Here is a 19,492-nt window from a genome sequence, read left to right as displayed (position 1 = left end):
TACACCACTGCACTATTTTGTGTTTCGTTAAATAATATTTTTCATATACAAATTCCATGTTATTTTCTGTTTGTACAAAACATTGCTGCTGAATAACTTTTATGAACACTGATGTTGCTGAATAGCATAAAAATTAAACAGTTATACTTTCTCAATGTGCATATTTTATTTGATCTTGGGTTAGCAACAATTTTTTACACAAACAGGAAAGAAATTTCTGAAGATCATTAGTTGCAAACAGCTACGAAGCTAGTTAATAGTGCAGTGAATATGACGTAGAACTAGCAACTGGGAGATTTTAAGTTCGAATCCTGTTCGTTTTGGACAGTTTTTTTTAACTTTTTGCGAAAAATAATAAATTTTTTTACTTCCTATGGGTGGTAAAAGAAATTGTGGACCGATTTCGATTTTCAACACAGTGGATCCCCAAACTAAGTATATGTGTGACAAAATTCAACAATAAATGTTTGTGCCAAATTTTTTATGGATATCATTATTTGGTAATTAGTAATATGCGTTTAAGTGATTCTCGAAAGGGGACCTTGTATGAGAGCTACGAGAAATTTCGGACCAATCGTGAAAAAAATTATAGTTAGATTTCTGTAGATAATAGGAATATTTGTGCCAAATTTTGTATGGATATCTTTAATGAATAATATGCGTTTAAGTGATTCTCGAAAAGGGACCTTGTATGGGAGCTACGACAAATTACGGACCGATCGTAAACAAATTTGACAGTATCATTTCTGTATATAAAAGCAATGTTTGTGCTAAATTTTGTATGGATATCTTTATTTGGTAATGAGTTATGTGCGTTTAAATGATTTTCGGAAGGGAACCTTATATGGGAGCTACGACCAATTATGTACCGATTCAGAAAATTGTTTCTTTATATGAATTCTATTGGCATAAAAATTAATTTTGTAAAATTTTGTAAAGATATCGGCATTATAACGGAAGTTATTAACAATAAATTCATTTCCCGGAATATGTACATTTGTATGGGAGGTATATGGAATTGTGAACTGATTTTTCCAATTTTTATTAATGTTGATCCTGGTATCAAAAGTTATATCTGTGACAAAATTCATCAAGTTATCTGCAGCAGTTTTTGTAAAAAATACAAATAAATATGTGAAAAAGCACAATTTTTTTCGAGGTTGTCTCAAACTTTTACTCATAAATCTGAACCTGTTTTACCGATCTTGCTGATTTTCAATACCAAACTGCTTAGGATAACAGTGAATATTTTGAGTGAATTTCATAAAGTTCCGTTGCTTCGTTTTAACGTGAGCGTGTTTTATACAGACAGACAGACAGACGGACATATCTAGATCGACTCAGAATTTCATAAGGACCAAGAATATATATACTTTGTTGGGTATATTTCTTGATGTTACAAACGGAATGACAAACTTATATAAAAATTATTGCTTAAATTTCAGAATTGAACCTTAAATAGAACGATACTGATACTATCAGGCTTATCTATGAACAATTTTTTGTTAATACCGAGATTATGGAGTTATTCAAAATAAATCCTTTTGAACCGATTTTAGTAAATTTCATCCAAGTTAAACTATTAGGTTTCAACAAAACTTGTTTCAAAATTAATTTTACTGCTAATGTTTCTGAAAAAATAAATAAGAGAAAAAATATAATATTTTCATTGATTGTTTGGGAGTTTATTTATTAACCGATTTTACGGATTTATTAACCGATTTTACGGATTTTAAGTACATAGAAATCTCCTCGAAAGCACTTTTGATAGAATTAGTTGAAAATAGATTTCTCAGACATACAGGTGGATGAATATTTAAAAATAAACTTACTAAATCACAAAACCGATTTAGATACTTATACGGTTTTGGGAAATGTATACATTAGGGTTATAACTTTTAAAAAATTTCAAATCATAAAATACTAAAATATTTTTTAATTTTATTAAAAAAAAACTAAAATTTTTGATATTAACAAGTGATCCACTATAATTACACGAAGAATGTTAGAATATCGTAAGCGATTTTCAAATTTATTACCCAAACATGTAGATTTAACTATTAAAAATTCATGTAAATTTCTTTCTGAAAGATTTTAGAAAATCGTTTTCCCGTGGACGGTTTTTGCACCAAATCGACTCTGGAAAGAGTCGATACTGGCTACCACGTAGTAAGTAATAGGGCATAATTTTGGTTAAACCCTAATGTACCTTTTAGAGTCGAAATTATGAACTCAATGACAAACTTAAGTATACCTACCCTTCTCACGAATGTAAAGGGTATAAATCAGTTAACATTTGATATTGGGATATTGAAAATAGCAATCTTAACGTAAAATGGATCGAAATAAGATATAACAACAACAAAAATAATATTTTTACACGAATTTGTTACCTCCCTAAGTATTTTTTTCAATATTGTAATGGTACTTTTTAGCATTTACAGTCAAATCTAATTAAAACAAATTGATACAAATATTGATACTCGTACTATTTACTTTTTTATATATAGAATTCATAAATACATAAGCAATAATAATAAAAGACAATTTCTAAATAAATATACAAATACATACTAAATAAATATATGCGGATAAATACACACATATGTGTGTACTAAGTACATAAAAGTACGTAAATGAAAATGTAAAAAAGATAATAGTATTTAAAAGTATGTAAGTATGTAAATTTAAAACTAATTATAACTAAGTGACTTTTATTGTACATTATAACCATTCCAGAGCAGATGTTGTGGGTGCTGCTGCTGATGATGATGTTGCTGCTGTTGAAGATGGGCGGACACAATTGAATTTTGTGTGGAGAAAGCATGATGATTATTGGAATGTGGCTGCTGATGATGATCATCATTGCTGTACAACGAATACTCAGGTTGTGGTGGTGGTTGTTGATGTTGTTGTAATTCAATGTTTTCCGTCAAGGTGGATGCTGCTGTAGTTGTTGCGGTTGTTGTCAAAGATATTGCGTTCGGTGTGTGTTCTTGAGGCACATAAAAACAATTCAAGTTGTCAGTGGCATGTACATGTGTATTAAATGAAGTCGTTTCACAAGTCTTCAACGTAGGTGATGTTGGAAGTTTTTGTGGTGATGCCAACGATGAAGGAGTTGTCGACGATGAACAGGATGTAGAAGAGTTTGAGGGTGTTGGTAAACAGCTTAGGGTGATTGGCGTTGTAGCTGTATTGCTAACGGCAGCTTGCAGCATTTCTGATTCTGTGGGTATTTTTGCATATAACAAAGATTTCGTAGAATTGTTATTAGCAATCAACAAGCCAGATGTTTCTTCTTTTTGGCTTCTCTGAGGGGGCGAATGGCATGAGGAAGATGTAGTTAAAGAGGTGGACATTGTTGCAGCGGTATGTAGAGAGGCATTGTTGGGCTCCATTGGCATTAAGTGATCTATAAAGTATTGTTCGATATTAACTTCAACATCTTCATTTGGCACGGTCGTTGGGGGGATAGTATTTGTAATTGCAGCATATGGCGCCACATAATTACTACCATTCGCTGTAGTTGATTTCAGAGAAGCTGTAGACATGAGGTTGGGAGGTTTCGTTTGCGGTGAAGATATGTTAAAATAATTTAACGGTTCAATGGTGTGTATCGTGGGAGATGATGCACAATCAGAGCGACGATATGTTGAATACTCCGGCAAACCAGTGCCACTAACAATATTATTGTTATTGTAGTTTTGATATTCCAGTGAATTTTGTTGTTCGTACGAGGAACGATTCATATAGAATTGTAGAGCATATGGTGGTAATTGGTTTTGATTTTCTGTTAATTCACCATTGGTATTCATGATTCCACTACCACCGCCACCAAAGGAACAATCGTCCAAGGAAATGAATTCACGTCCTTCAATATTAAGTAAATTATATTCGTTTAAGTTACCAGTTTCATTTGTTTGTGGAACCATCATGGTGCGTTGCAAATGTTGCTGCTGATGGCTGCCAGCACGTGTATATGGTGTTGCTGGAGGTGTTAGTGGTTGCTGCGTTTCATTTCCCATAGTGCCACAAGATTGCAAAGAGCTGGTAGTTGAACATGGACTATCCAAACGTTTTGTATAGTCGTAACGATTGAACATAAAATCAGCTGTCTCATCACCCATCACCATGCCATTGGCCAAAGAATGTCCTTGAGCCAATAACCCCGCTGTTTTACACGCATTCTTTACAGTTTCATTTATATCCATCATGCTATCGTACACTGATTTACCAGTTACTTGTTCTGTTGTTGTTGCTGAAGCTGTTGAAGCCGGTTCACGGCCCCGTTTGTTGCCATTATTACTTTTGCCATTTAGTCTAGTAGACAACTGTGTGTTTGTTGTTTTTCTATTGTGTCCATTGTTGGTCTTAACTTCAACTATCCCATTATTGTTGCTGTTGCCATTGTTATTTTTGCTGTTGGTCAAAGTCATCATTGCAGCTGCTGTTACGGCTGCATTGAAGCCATCACCACATTGTACTGCACTGACTGCTAGTGAACGTCCTTTCTTTCTTCTTGGTTGATATTTGTAGTCTGGATGCTCTTGTTTATGTGTTTTTCGTAATTTTTCAGCTACATCCATAAATGGTTGTTTATCGGAATCCTTAAGGTTTCTACAAAGAGTGTTAAAGAAACAAAAAAACAGAAGATATATAAGTTAAAAACCATTTAGTTGTGGGCAAGAACTTTAATTGAAATGCACAGAAATTTTTAAACTTTTTTTATACCCTACACCACTTTAGTGGGGAGGGTATATTGGGTTTGTGCTGATGTTTGTAACGCACAATAATATTGGTCCTATACCCAGCTTAAAGTATAAATCGGCTCAGAATCATTTTCTGAGTCGATTTAGCTATGTCCGTCCGTCTGTCCGTCCGTCCATCCATGTAAACCTTGTAATCAAACTACAGGTCGCAATTTTGAAGATGTTTCAGTGAAATTTGGTACATGATCTTCTATTGTCTCAGGGACGAAGCCTATTGAAAATGGTTAAGATCGTTCCATTATTTCACCTAGCCCCCATACAACTGAACCCCCCAATAGGGCTTGTAAACCTTGTAATCAAACTACAAGTCGCAATTTTGGAGATAATTCTATGAAATTTGGCACATGATCGTTTATAGTACCGTAGACGAAGTCTATTGAAAATGGTTAACATCGGTCCATTATTTCACCTAGCCCCCATACAACTGAACAACCGAATAGGGCTTTTAAGTTCATAATTATGTTTAATATACTCATATCTCGAAAAAAAAAGCTCAGAAATTCCATAATAATAGGTCCCCATATGACCCTAGCCCCTATGAAAAGCCCCCATCAAAATTTCACTTAAATGTCCACAATTTTATTCAACAATAAACGGCTTAAGTATGTATATCTGAGGCAAGGTACAATTCAATTTAAATGCTTTATTATGGCAAACAAATCACATTATATTTTTGTCAAAGGCGTAGGGTATTATATGGTCGGCCTCGCCCGACTATAATTTCTTACTTGTTTATTGTTAGGGATGGTTTTTAGTAGAGTGGTTTTAATAGATTAATTGAATATTGTTTAAAAAGCATGAGGATCGATATCTAGCTATGTATCAAGCTTATATTCCTATCCGATAATAATTTCTTATTTATGCTCAGTTGCCTTGAGTAATTAATTAATATTTTCTTTTCCAATTATTAACATATTTATTTTAATTTATTTTATTGTAAAATAAATAAATAAATAAATATTTCTTTCCATTTAAAATTGATTACATATGTATGTATGTGTATATGTGCATATAATTTATATACATCCATAAGTATGCTTGTAAAAATGCAAATATTTTTGTTTAATTAAATTGAAAAATATGTATATTTTAATAGATTAAAAATGTAAAATTATATTAATTGTAAGTATATTATTGATTTGTTTATTTTTTTAAAAAATTTTTAATATTTTATATTTAATTGATCTTCAAAGAAATACTTATAAAACAAATGAACACCACTGGAACTGTAATAAATATTTGAATGTCTTATCACCAGTCCAGTTGTGTTATTTCAAATATTCATCAATAAAAAATGATGTGAAATATTTATATTATTTATTTTTTCATTTAAATTTTAGAGACAGTCTAACACTAAATCACACAGCGATATGTTAATTTTTTCTTATCAAGCTGGCATTTCTATGAACCATAAAATTTGTTTTTTATACTTAATTGTCGCAAACAAAACAAAAAAATACATTAAATAAAATGTAAACGAAATAAAAAATTTGTTTTATATTTTTCTGACTTTAATACAAAGAAAAATAAAAATTTGTTTTATGATGTTTAACATGTTCTTGCAATTAATTAAAATTATGATTAATAATACCCTATGACAGGGACTGAAATGAACATTTCTAACATTTAATATGTAAAAAAAAAACAAAATAATGAATAACTAAACAAAGACATTTTCGGAGCCACTTAAATTACATATTCCAGTCTCTAAATTAACGAATTTTTTTTTATTCTTTTTTATAATTTCTACTCAAATGAAAATATTTTCTAATTTATGTTAAAAAAAAAGTAATTTTCCCTTTATGCTATTTCATAAATAAAAATGTATATTTTTATCAATTTATTATTTACATGCTTTTAAACATAAACATAAAATACTTGTAATATTTATTTAATGTACTTACTTCCATAATTTTCCTAGAGATTTGCTTAACTCGGAATTTTGTAAATGTGGATGTTGTTGGGACATAACACGTCTAGCTGCTTGAGCCCATACCATAAACGCATTCATAGGACGTTTGATATGTTCCTTTTTACGATCTGATGGTTGTCTGTAAAAAAAAACATAAACACATAAAAAAATACAATCAATCTTTCATTTTTCATGAATGAAAAAATAACATTTTATGAGTTCATTTGTATGTTGTGGCATCACCCTACTTAAAGTCTTACTGGTTTTTGAAAGTACTAGTATTTTGTGTAATTTTTTTTTTTTATTTGCAAACAACAAACCAACTGCACGTGCTTAACTGTGGAAAACTCACACAATCAGTTTTTTTTAAAAGGCATGTATGGAAATGTTTAAATATTTGCATGTATGTATGTCGGTTTTGTGTTTAAGCATTCTATTTTAAAATATTTCATCAAGTTGATTTTTCTCTTTTTTGTTTTCTTGAAACAAATTTAAAAATACACATACATATGTATTTCAAATGTTGAAACGATAACTGCTCTTGAACACGTTAACTGTTTACATGTTGTCATAACTTTTTGTCATTGCACAGTCACACAAATAGACACATTCAAATGTTGGTAAATAAATCATAAAAAAGTCTTTTTTAAGGAGTTTTTATAATTTGCTGAATCCTTTTATGTTTGTTGTGAAATATGAAGAAATAAATTTGTTTTTCCTTTCTCTACATTAAATGGGAATATCATATAATTTTATTGGATTTTTTGTGAAAAGCATCATAATCTTTGGTGAGTGATCATGCCCTACAATAAGTTAGTTAGTTAGTTAGTTAGTTAGTTAGTTAGTTAGTTAGTTAGTTAGTTAGTTAGTTAGTTAGTTAGTTAGTTAGTTAGTTAGTTAGTTAGTTAGTTAGTTAGTAGTTAGTTAGTTAGTTAGTTAGTTAGTTAGTTAGTTAGTTAGTTAGTTAGTTAGTTAGTTAGTTAGTTAGTTAGTTAGTAGTTAGTTAGTTAGTTAGTTAGTTAGTTAGTTAGTTAGTTAGTTAGTTAGTTAGTTAGTTAGTTAGTTAGTTAGTTAGTTAGTTAGTTAGTTAGTTAGTTAGTAGTTAGTTAGTTAGTTAGTTAGTTAGTTAGTTAGTTAGTTAGTTAGTTAGTTAGTTAGTTAGTTAGTTAGTTAGTTAGTTAGTTAGTAGTTAGTTAGTTAGTTAGTTAGTTAGTTAGTTAGTTAGTTAGTTAGTTAGTTAGTTAGTTAGTTAGTTAGTTAGTTAGTTAGTTAGTTAGTTAGTTAGTTAGTTAGTTAGTTAGTTAGTTAGTTAGTTAGTAGTTAGTTAGTTAGTTAGTTAGTTAGTTAGTTAGTTAGTTAGTAGTAGTTAGTTAGTTAGTTAGTTAGTTAGTTAGTTAGTTAGTTAGTAGTTAGTTAGTTAGTTAGTTAGTTAGTTAGTTAGTTAGTTAGTTAGTTAGTTAGTTAGTTAGTTAGTTAGTTAGTGTTAGTTAGTTAGTAGTTAGTTAGTTAGTAGTTAGTTAGTAGTTAGTTAGTTAGTTAGTTAGTTAGTTAGTTAGTAGTTAGTTAGTTAGTTAGTTAGTTAGTTAGTTAGTTAGTAGTAGTTAGTTAGTTAGTTAGTTAGGTTAGTTAGTTAGTTAGTTAGTTAGTTAGTTAGTTAGTTAGTAGTTAGTTAGTTAGTTAGTTAGTTAGTTAGTTAGTTAGTTAGTTAGTTAGTTAGTATTAGTTAGTTAGTTAGTAGTTAGTTAGTTAGTTAGTTAGTTAGTTAGTTAGTTAGTTAGTTAGTTAGTTAGTAGTTAGTTAGTTAGTTAGTTAGTTAGTTAGTTAGTTAGTTAGTAGTTAGTTAGTTAGTTAGTTAGTTAGTTAGTTAGTTAGTAGTTAGTTAGTTAGTTAGTTAGTTAGTTAGTTAGTTAGTTAGTTAGTTAGTTAGTAGTTAGTTAGTTAGTTAGTTAGTTAGTTAGTTAGTTAGTTAGTTAGTTAGTTAGTTAGTTAGTTAGTTAGTTAGTTAGTTAGTTAGTTAGTTAGTTAGTTAGTTAGTTAGTTAGTTAGTTAGTTAGTTAGTTAGTTAGTTAGTTAGTTAGTTAGTTAGTTAGTTAGTTAGTTAGTTAGTTAGTTAGTTAGTTAGTTAGTTAGTAGTTAGTTAGTTAGTTAGTTAGTTAGTAGTTAGTTAGTTAGTTAGTTAGTTAGTTAGTTAGTTAGTTAGTTAGTTAGTTAGTAGTTAGTTAGTTAGTTAGTTAGTTAGTTAGTAGTTAGTTAGTTAGTTAGTTAGTTAGTTAGTTAGTTAGTTAGTTAGTTAGTAGTTAGTTAGTTAGTTAGTTAGTTAGTTAGTTAGTTAGTTAGTTAGTTAGTTAGTTAGTTAGTAGTTAGTTAGTTAGTAGTTAGTTAGTTAGTAGTTAGTTAGTTAGTTAGTAGTAGTAGTTAGTTAGTAGTTAGTTAGTTAGTTAGTTAGTTAGTTAGTTAGTTAGTTAGTTAGTTAGTTAGTTAGTTAGTAGTTAGTTAGTTAGTTAGTTAGTTAGTTAGTTAGTTAGTTAGTAGTTAGTTAGTAGTTAGTTAGTTAGTTAGTTAGTAGTAGTTAGTTAGTTAGTTAGTTAGTTAGTTAGTTAGTTAGTTAGTTAGTTAGTTAGTTAGTTAGTAGTTAGTTAGTTAGTTAGTTAGTTAGTTAGTTAGTTAGTTAGTAGTTAGTTAGTTAGTTAGTTAGTTAGTTAGTTAGTTAGTTAGTTAGTTAGTTAGTTAGTTAGTTAGTTAGTTAGTTAGTTAGTTAGTTAGTTAGTAGTTAGTTAGTTAGTTAGTTAGTTAGTTAGTTAGTTAGTTAGTTAGTTAGTAGTTAGTTAGTTAGTTAGTTAGTTAGTTAGTTAGTTAGTTAGTTAGTAGTTAGTTAGTTAGTTAGTTAGTTAGTTAGTTAGTTAGTAGTTAGTTAGTTAGTTAGTTAGTTAGTTAGTTAGTTAGTTAGTTAGTTAGTTAGTTAGTTAGTTAGTAGTTAGTTAGTTAGTTAGTTAGTTAGTTAGTTAGTTAGTTAGTTAGTTAGTTAGTTAGTTAGTTAGTTAGTTAGTTAGTTAGTTAGTTAGTTAGTTAGTTAGTTAGTAGTTAGTTAGTTAGTTAGTTAGTTAGTTAGTTAGTTAGTTAGTTAGTTAGTTAGTTAGTTAGTTAGTTAGTTAGTTAGTTAGTTAGTTAGTTAGTTAGTTAGTTAGTTAGTTAGTTAGTTAGTTAGTTAGTTAGTTAGTTAGTTAGTTAGTTAGTTAGTTAGTTAGTTAGTTAGTTAGTTAGTTAGTTAGTTAGTTAGTTAGTTAGTTAGTTAGTTAGTTAGTTAGTTAGTTAGTTAGTTAGTTAGTTAGTTAGTTAGTTAGTTAGTTAGTTAGTTAGTTAGTTAGTTAGTTAGTTAGTTAGTTAGTTAGTTAGTTAGTTAGTTAGTTAGTTAGTTAGTTAGTTAGTTAGTTAGTTAGTTAGTTAGAAGTTTAGGTATGTTGTGTACATCCCTGGAAAATACCTTTACCACAAAATCATTCTTTCAATAACAATCATCTTTTCACGTGAAAAATTTAATTTTACTAGGATATCCATTTTTTTCAATTAAAACCACTATCAAGACGCTGTTATTTCCTTACAACCTGTTTCTACCTTGACACATTTTTCACAGAAAACCCCTTTAATCTTTTTAAATCTGTCAAATACATAACTAAATTTAACCTTACTCAAACATACATACTTATGAACAAGCATACATATGTATGTTAAATAAAAATAAATTTAGTTTTAGGCAAATATTTATTATTTTAAAATAAACAAATATCTGCTTAGGACAAAATAAAGTAACAAGGCATAGAATTACCAGGTGTAAATGTACACACCGAATTTAACAAGGGTTTGAAAAAAATGTCACAGATTTAAAATTTTACATATATCTAATGCAAAGCTAACAAAGAAGGATAAAATGACACTGCTACTAATTCTATATTAAAGAATTCCGCAACCCAACTCCCACCTACTTATTAAAATTTCTCCATGTAATTTTATAACAGTTTACAGTATACTCAAGCCAATTTTCTTTTCTCCCCAACACTTAAAGTGAATATGTATCGTTTTAATAAGATTTTCTTCAACTCATTTAATTTTTAACAACAATACTAATTAACATTAATGCAGCAGAAAGGAGAAAAACGAATAACAAATGAAACTGAATTGTAAAAGGAAATTATGAAATGGAATGAAAATTACATTAAAAAAAGTGCATAAAACATATTAATTATTTGTTCGTAAGTATTTGCTGTCAGATACTGATTAGTATGATATGAAGCGTACGTATAAATGTAATTTTTATATTCATATATTTACAGGGAGACAAGCAAGCAAGATGCATATTAACATTCAGCAATAATTTGTTAAGTCAAAACTTTGAATTTGCGGAAATGACAATGTGTAAAAAAGTTTATAATTATTTGGATAATTGTTAGGATTATAGAGTATTAGAAAAAACATCTAAAATTATTTTAGTAAAATATTGAGTTATAATGTTCTTTCATTAAATGGGACAAGAAATAGAAATCTTTCATAAGAATTTTTTTGCTCAGATTTCCTCAGTCTGTCATGTGAACGTAAATAATTTTTGACAAAAAAAAGTTGTTTCCATAATTTCTCTTCACCCTGTAAACAATTTGTGAATTTATATTATAGTTGCCAGAATTTCTGCCTGCAATACATAAACAAATAAATAATAAAACAACCAACCAAATACTCTGCAAACGAGAGCAGAAAAAAAGGCATGCAATTCCACTTTAAACTGGCGATATTCTGTTCTATGGATACACTTTCGTTTGTCATCTGTCAGTTAAACTGCAACAAGCATCATTTCACTGTGATTTGAAGAGTCATTCGTTCATTCATTCAAGAGTTGGGAAAAAAACATTGATATAAACAAAAAATAAAAAAAGAACATACATACAACAAATCACGAAAGATACAACAACAGAAACAAATATACAATGTAATTAACTAAAGAATGGACGAAAAAAACTATAAGCAACGGAGGAAACTCATGATTTTTTAGTGACTAGCAACTGCCAGTAAAATCATCACACAACATAAAGATAAAGAAACGTCCTAATATTTAAACGATTGAGCATCATATGCATATATCTTCCTCTATAGCTGGGTATTTCAATTCCATTTAAGAAAAATTTACAAAAAAAATTCTCGCATGCAGATGTACTTGATCTGATATATATTTTTTTGCGTACTCGCAAATGCGTTAAATATGCACGAGCATACTTATGGTAACACCAAAATATGCAAGGGATTTCATTTCAATCCATTCTGAAGTTTATCTGTTTAATTTTATCATTTAATAACATTAAATATGATTACAGAATGTAATGGAGGATTTCGTAGACAATTATTATGAGTCTTATTAGTTTTTTATTTTTGTAGTTTGTTTATAAGTATGCATGTACCCAGCAAAAAATTAAGTTGAAAAGAAATATGTTAAAAAGCTCTTTAAACTACTCTTTACTAGTTGCATTGTGGCATTTTAACAACGTGTCATCATTGGGAGCAAGTACGTACCATACTCGCTTACAAATAAGTACTTAAATAAGTCATTACAAAAAGAGATTTTAAAAGTTGTTTTGTCTTACTTTAGTGAGCTGTCGTATTCATAACACCTCTTACTAACTTACATTATTGTGCTTCCACTAATGCCCTGCAGTTCGACAAAGAGTCAAAGCATAGGAAAAAGACAGTGATTTCCACTTATGTTAAACCACCTGGTGGGCTCTAATTCGTCTTTCGTCACGGATGTACTCTTTGTAAACGAGGGTGAAGGTAATCGTCACTTTAGTGTCCCCTTTGTAAGCGAGAGAGGGGACACTTAAAAAACACTTGTCTGTCCCTTTGTAGCCTATGGGATGACAATTGACTTCCTCGTAGGACAAGCACATGTTAAAATAGCTAGTCACCTGGACAGTCGGTGGCTAGAGGTAACCCTATGTGGTAGGCTAAATAGGGAGTTCGGGACTGTCCGCCCGAACTGCTGGGTGGTTTTCACACATACAAATACAATTTATTTTGTGTTGGTGTAACACACTGTACAATTGTATAGATAAGTTATTATTAAAGTACTTAAACGATATGCAGATGACATGTAGCAGTCATTGAAAATTAAGTTGATGCCTAAGTACAAGTCATTACACAAGTTTTTGCTGGGTATATATACTTATCATAAAATTAAAAAGTTTATTTGCAACAACAAACGCCTCTCCTTGGCATTTTTGATCATATACAAAAAAGTTAAAGCAAGAACTTTAGTTTATTGTTTTCTTATGTAAAAAAATACGTTTTTTTTTTCTTTCTAATTTGTGCCTTAACAAATTATATACCATTAAGTTTGTTGTGGTTTTGGTCTCGGCAAACTTTATTTTTACATTATTTATATAAAGTAATTTTAAAACAATTTTCATAAGAAATTTTTGTATAACTTTGTCAACTTGTTTGAAAGAAAATAAAAGCTATGTACAGTAAAATCTTGGTGATTGGAATAGAAAATATATTTTTTGTAAAATAGTTATTTAATGCTTCTTAAAATATTATTTTCTTTCTATATTTGCTAGATTAGTGCTACATTTAGTTTTAAAGTATATATACCAAATTGTCGATTTAGTTATCACTTTACTGTGCCTTAGCAAATTATAGTAGTAAAGTCCGTTTGAAATTTGTATTGAATTTCTCTTTGGGGACTAGTTATTTTACTTAATGGAAGTAATCTCTTCTGAGATTATTTGCTATTTTAATAAACATTTAGAAATTATTTTTTGTAAATTTCCAATATAAGAAACTCAACAAAAATCTTAAATATATCTACTACTAGTTTTAGATCCGCATAGTGTGAAACAATTAAACTGAATTTCGGAAAGTGGTCCTATATATGGGCCATCCATCCTTTTGTTTTTTGCTACAACGCTTTACTGATTACTTAGACTTATGCTGAATTTAATTATTATATATCGCCGATGTTATATGAACACCAGGGGAATTTTGGGAATAGGGCTGTAGTCAATTGTGAACCAAGTTTTTCCGAATTTAAAAGATGATTAATTTTTAAAAACAAATCTTGACAATAGCAAATTTTTGACAGTAAACTGATTTTCTGAAAGTGAGGTTATATAAGGGGCATGGTCCTTGATGGACCGATCTTCATATTTCAATTCTTATAAATCATGTTTGTGTAAAATGTTATTACTAAATATGTTATTTTAAGTCAATAATGAACGTAAAATTCATTTGAGTTGTAGAATCAATTCTGTACCGATTTAATACAAAGATTTTAGTTCTTATTAAATTACATAGTATATGTTCATAATGTCATTTATAAGCCAGTTAGGACTGTTTATACATTATACCAGAGGGCTAGGAAAAATCGGATTAATATAACCTATAGTTCAGAATATAGACAACACTATATTTTTGACTATAATCCAGTTATACTCTATACTGTAGTCTCCAGACTATAGACTGCACTACAGTGCAGACCATAGAGTAGACTATAAACTAGACCATAGTCCCGACTAAAGACTAGACCATAGTCCATAGTATAGACTTGACTCTAGTCCAAACTATAGACTAGACTATATTCCAGACTATAGTCCGCTCTATAGACTACACTATAGTCCGCACTATAGTCCAGACTATAGACTTGACTAGACTATAGTCCAGACTATAGACTTGACTAGACTATAGTCCAGACTATAGACTAGAATGTAGTCCAGACTATAGACTAATGTAGAATGTAGACCAGACTATAGACTAGACTATAGTCCAGACTATAGACTAGACTATAGTCCAGACTAGACTATAGACTAGACTATACTCTAGATTATAGTTGAGACTATAGACTAGACTATAGTCCATACTATAAACTAGACTATACTCTAGGCTATGCACTAGAATGTAGTCTAGAATATAGTCTATATACTAAAGTATTTTCCAGACTGGACTATAGTCTAGACTATATATAGTCTAGACTATAGACTAGACTATATATTGAATAGTCTTTAGACTACACTATAGTACAGACTATAATACAGACTACTGACAATAAACTAAACTACAGACTTTATAATGGACAAAATTTAGTCTATAGACTAGACTATAGACCAATCTATAGACCAGTCTATAGACTAGTCTTAAGAATAGACTATAGATTAGTCTATAGACTAGTCTTTAGACTATACTATAGACTAGACTATAGTACAGACTATTGTACAGACTATAGTCCAGACTATTGACAATAAACTAAACTACAGACTTTATAATGGACAAAATTTATGAAATTTTTCATTCTTCTAGATCCTTCCGTTCTATTTATATTGATTTCAACAGACAGACGTAAAAAGCTCAGTATAAGTGATCATTTACATAGTTTATTTAAATCAAAATGTATTATTTATTATAAATTGATTTAAACACACTTACATACGTACAAACTACTATGATTTGGTACATTCATCTAAAAAATAAAATAAAAATATAAAATACCTTAGTATTTACCTAAATGTGTCCGAAAAATGTTATATTACTTAATACAAAATTCAGTGAAACATAAAATTTAATTCTCTCTTGGACTATTAAAGTGACCTTTAATGTTTTACAAATTTCTAATAATTTATTTATTTTAAACATTTTATTTTCATTTTAAAATTTTTTCACATTCTAACACCCAATGGCAAAAGCATAAAAAAACGTTTCGTTAGAAATGTCTAAACCTTTAACATGTTGAATCATTAGTTGTGTTGACTTTAGGTTCGTCAAATAAATAAATCTTTATTTCTTTTTTTGTAGTGTGTATTTTTGTTGTTGTTGTTGTTCATTTTGTAAATATGCGTGTTTATGAGATGATATTTATCTAAAGGATGTTTTGCCATTGTAGCTGTTGTCTATACAAATAACTAGAAAAATAGACAAACTTACCGACGACTGAACAAACAATTTGTACGAGTATGACATTATTAAAACAATTTTTATCAAAGATATTATGACTTGGTATTTTAAACGTGACTATTAGGGGTTTTATAATATTAAATATATGATGTACGTTTGTTTGTTTGTTTGTTTGCTTCAGTAAATAAACAAATATTCGCAATATAAACGCATGTTCACTTACGCATGCATGTGTGTTTAATTAAACAGGGTGAAAGATAATAAATCAAACAAATAGGATATTGTTTAGTAAATTTAATTAAAACTTAAAAAAATCACTTAGATGTCACTTTTAAAACTGAAAATACTATTAAATTTATTTTGTGTTTCTAAATTGTGTGAAATAATTTTTCTCAACCTGTTTTTTGCAAATAACTTATTTTTTATAGACATAAGTTTGTAATAATATCTAAATATGAATATTAGACCGACTCATCCTGTTATGAAGCCAAAATAATGTTTTTTTACACTCCCAAAATTTGCCTTGCCTTGTTTTATAATGATTCCCAAAATATTTCGATTTCAGAGATACCAGTTCTTGTGCTGGACGAATTTGATCAATGGTCCATTTTAAGTTATCTTACAAATCTTCCAACCATGACTCTAATAAAAACAAATAAAACTAGTAGAAAAGTACAGTCGGGTATGGTCCACGATATATATGGAAAATATACGTTTAAGTTATTTCAAAAGTTAGCAAAACCATTCAGGCTTATAAAGATGTAGCTCGGCCTATTTTTGTACAGATACTGGTATATTTAACATAATTACTAGCTCTGATGCTATTTCCAAGGGGTCTAATTATATGGGGGCTAGTTGAAATAATGGACCGACATTGGCTCAAAAAGCTAATATGCCAAATTTCATCAAAATATCTTGAAAATTGCGACCTGCAACTTGCGCAGCATTACATAGGCAGACAGCCAGTCAGAAGACATTCTGCATATATAACTTCTATGTAAAGTACCAAAATGTATGAGGATCGGTCCTTGTTTGACCCACAAAATCTCTTTTTGGTCAATAAATTGTTAAACCCATAACTATGCCCGACTTACATTAAGATGTCCCGTGGAATAATGGAAGTTTTGATACCCATATCGAAAAGATTGCAGACTTCTTTTAACATATTGTACTGTGATTGAGATTTTCAATCAATGATCCCTAATGAGGCCCCTTTCAAAAAAATATTTTATTACTTTCCTCATATTCGGTACATTAACACACATCGATTGAGAGATATTCCTACATGAGATTCTTAAAAAGGACACTCTACTATACATCCGTACTTGTTTTCTTTGTGTTTTGATATGTTATTCGTATTTTTGACAATATTTGATAGGGTTTCCAGCAAAAACTTGTTAATGACCTTCATTTGTAACCACTTATTAATATACATACTTTTCAGTGACTACTACGTATGGACCTGATTACATAGAAGCAGTATAATAACGTGTTATTAATAATGTGTTATATAAATACTTTCTAATTCATTGCTTATCTTCAGGACTATAGAATGTGTATACGTTTTTGCGATTTAAAACTACAATTTTTTCTAATTACTTGTAAGCGTTTGTGGTAAGTACTTGCCTCCAATGACATCATTTTGTTCAAATAATTACTTAATATACTATTGTGTAAGTAAATTTTAAAATTTTAAACCCTTACTGTATATTGATATGTTTGGTGAGTCGGTCTAATGTACATACATACATATATGTACATAAATACATACATATGTATGCATGTTTAGTACCCAATAAGCAAAAACCTTTGAAATGATGTAAATATGTATTTGAAAACCTATTCAAATTTCATACATAGCCTTTGAGAACAAATTTGAAAATTTTTGTTTTCAAATGGAAAATTATGGCCTTCTCAAACAAAAAGGCAGTTAGAAATCAAACGTATTTTTCAAATGTATTTCAAATTTAAAAAAAGGCTAGAGGTAAGCTTGAAACTAAAAAAATTTTCAAACGTATTTCAAGTATTCTTTATTATTATTTTCATACATATTTCAAACCCTAATTATAATGCTAACTATTGCAAAATTCATATATTTTTTTACATCACCTGAAAATAAAACATTCATACATTTATTTTAGCATATTTTTCTTTCATATCTCCGATTATTTCTCCTATATTTAACGTTTTTTCGCTCCCTTGCTGTAGAAAAAATGTTTTGTTTTTATTTTTCTAAAATAATTTATTTTTTGAAAGAAACTTTTCTAAGTTCAATTAAAACAAAACTTTGAAAATTTTATAAATATCACACATTATATTTTTTTAAACGTTTTTTGAAATTATCATGTTTATTTCAAAGGCTAAACTTTAAAATTTGAAAACAATTTGGAAAGTACATTATTTAGTTAAGAAAATTTTCAAAAATATTCACAGGTTTGAATCGATGTTTATTGGGTATACATATGTTCAAATATACTACATGTGTATTTATATGTAATAGATGTTAACATTTTATGTTTATGTGACATGATTTAATGCAAAAATACATATAATAAAGTTATTACATGACAACTTATAAATATGTTTAAATTATAAAAGCAAACATATCACATGTATGGGAATCTGTACTACAACCAAATAGACATTAGGTGAATATGGTCAAGAGAAAACTTTAACCAACATGACTTTGTAACATTTAAGAGATAAAATAAATTTATGTATTTTCATTTCTACATTTAAATATTAAATCATAAGTAAATAGATTTGTTACACATATGACAGACATTACTGTATCCCAGCAAAAACTTAATAACGCTTTGTACTTTTCAATGTCAATGATATAGTAGTGAAAAGTAGTTGTAAAGATTTTAATTTAATGTTAGATTTTGCTGGGACATTTTTAAAAGTCAATATTTATTTCAGTTTAAGAATTATTACAAAAAATACTTATTTACTTTAACATGCAATAATTGCATAAAATAAGTCATAACTGTTTAAACTAACACATTTTGTTAAGCTACTTTAAACTTTTGTATCTACAAGATGTTTATTTTGTTACTAAACTTTATATTTACTTTAGGTATTTGTCAACTATTATTATAACAATGTGTTTTCCTTAATATGTGTGAGATAGTTAAACTAAAGTTAAACACCCAAAGTAAACACAGTAGCCGTGACTTTTCACAAATGTTTTTCCCACGCACATACATATTATCGGTTTGAGATAAATGAAAACCAAAATTAGAAGAAAACTATCTTCATTAGACACTATATGTCAATCACCTTTAAGGTTATATATTTTTTGTATATTAAGTAGTATGAGTATTATGTTTATCTTCAGAAAACTTTAATCAGTTTTTCTACTAATAAGAGGGTTATTTTGGTTGTTTTTATATTTCCACCCACCCTAAGAATGTCGTCATTTTGAGACAATGTTTTTTTATTCCTTCTTGATTTCATAAAAGATATAAAACAAGTTTGATAAGTATACAAGTGCTAGTGTAAGTAAAACAAGTAAGAAAGTATCCAGGAAAAATAAAACGAAGTACTTCCAAAAGGATAACATTTAGAACCACTTCAAAAGTAGCACTAATTGCAAATAATTATATTTTTTAATGTTGAAGATATATTTTTTGTTCTTAAATTTTTAGGAGATAAAATATGTTATATTTTGGCTTTTGTATTAAATGTTTCTATTACCAGCATTAAAATTACTTCTTGAGAATGACTTCAAAATTGAATTTGGTGAAGATTTCAGTGAATTTGGAATCAAATAAAAAGGACATCCCTCTTATGACAAGCCTGTGTTAAAATCATCACTTCTTCAGGTCTTTTTCAGTACTTCCAGGGAGTAAATTCTACTTCTTTTTCGCCTCTTTGGAAGTTC

At 28.9% G+C, this 19,492-nt stretch overlaps 1 protein-coding gene across 2 annotated transcripts in view; it reads right to left on the bottom strand.

Annotated features, from left to right (window-relative positions):
• Positions 1–2,496: 2,496 nt before the first annotated feature.
• The window catches only part of LOC119600999 (probable serine/threonine-protein kinase MARK-A), a 66,970-nt gene continuing 49,974 nt past the window's right edge, over positions 2,497–19,492 (bottom strand). Inside the window, exons 2-3 of one of the 2 annotated variants that reach the window (XM_037951610.1) lie at positions 6,677–6,823; positions 2,497–4,620 (exon numbers count right to left, since the gene is read on the bottom strand). In XM_037951610.1, coding sequence (XP_037807538.1) covers positions 2,715–4,620; positions 6,677–6,823 — 2,053 coding nt within the window. In that variant the 3' untranslated portion in view covers positions 2,497–2,714. The remainder of the gene's footprint in view (positions 4,621–6,676; positions 6,824–19,492) is intronic. The other variant, XM_037951611.1, reaches the window with a different exon arrangement.

The sequence above is a fragment of the Lucilia sericata genome, unplaced genomic scaffold (assembly GCF_015586225.1).
Source record: "Lucilia sericata isolate MDLA Ls3-8-SP2 unplaced genomic scaffold, ASM1558622v1 Contig000134F_arrow, whole genome shotgun sequence".
Taxonomy (NCBI): domain Eukaryota; kingdom Metazoa; phylum Arthropoda; class Insecta; order Diptera; family Calliphoridae; genus Lucilia; species Lucilia sericata.
The sequence above is the reverse complement of the archived record's forward strand: the minus strand, read 5'-3'. Positions and strand labels throughout refer to the sequence as shown.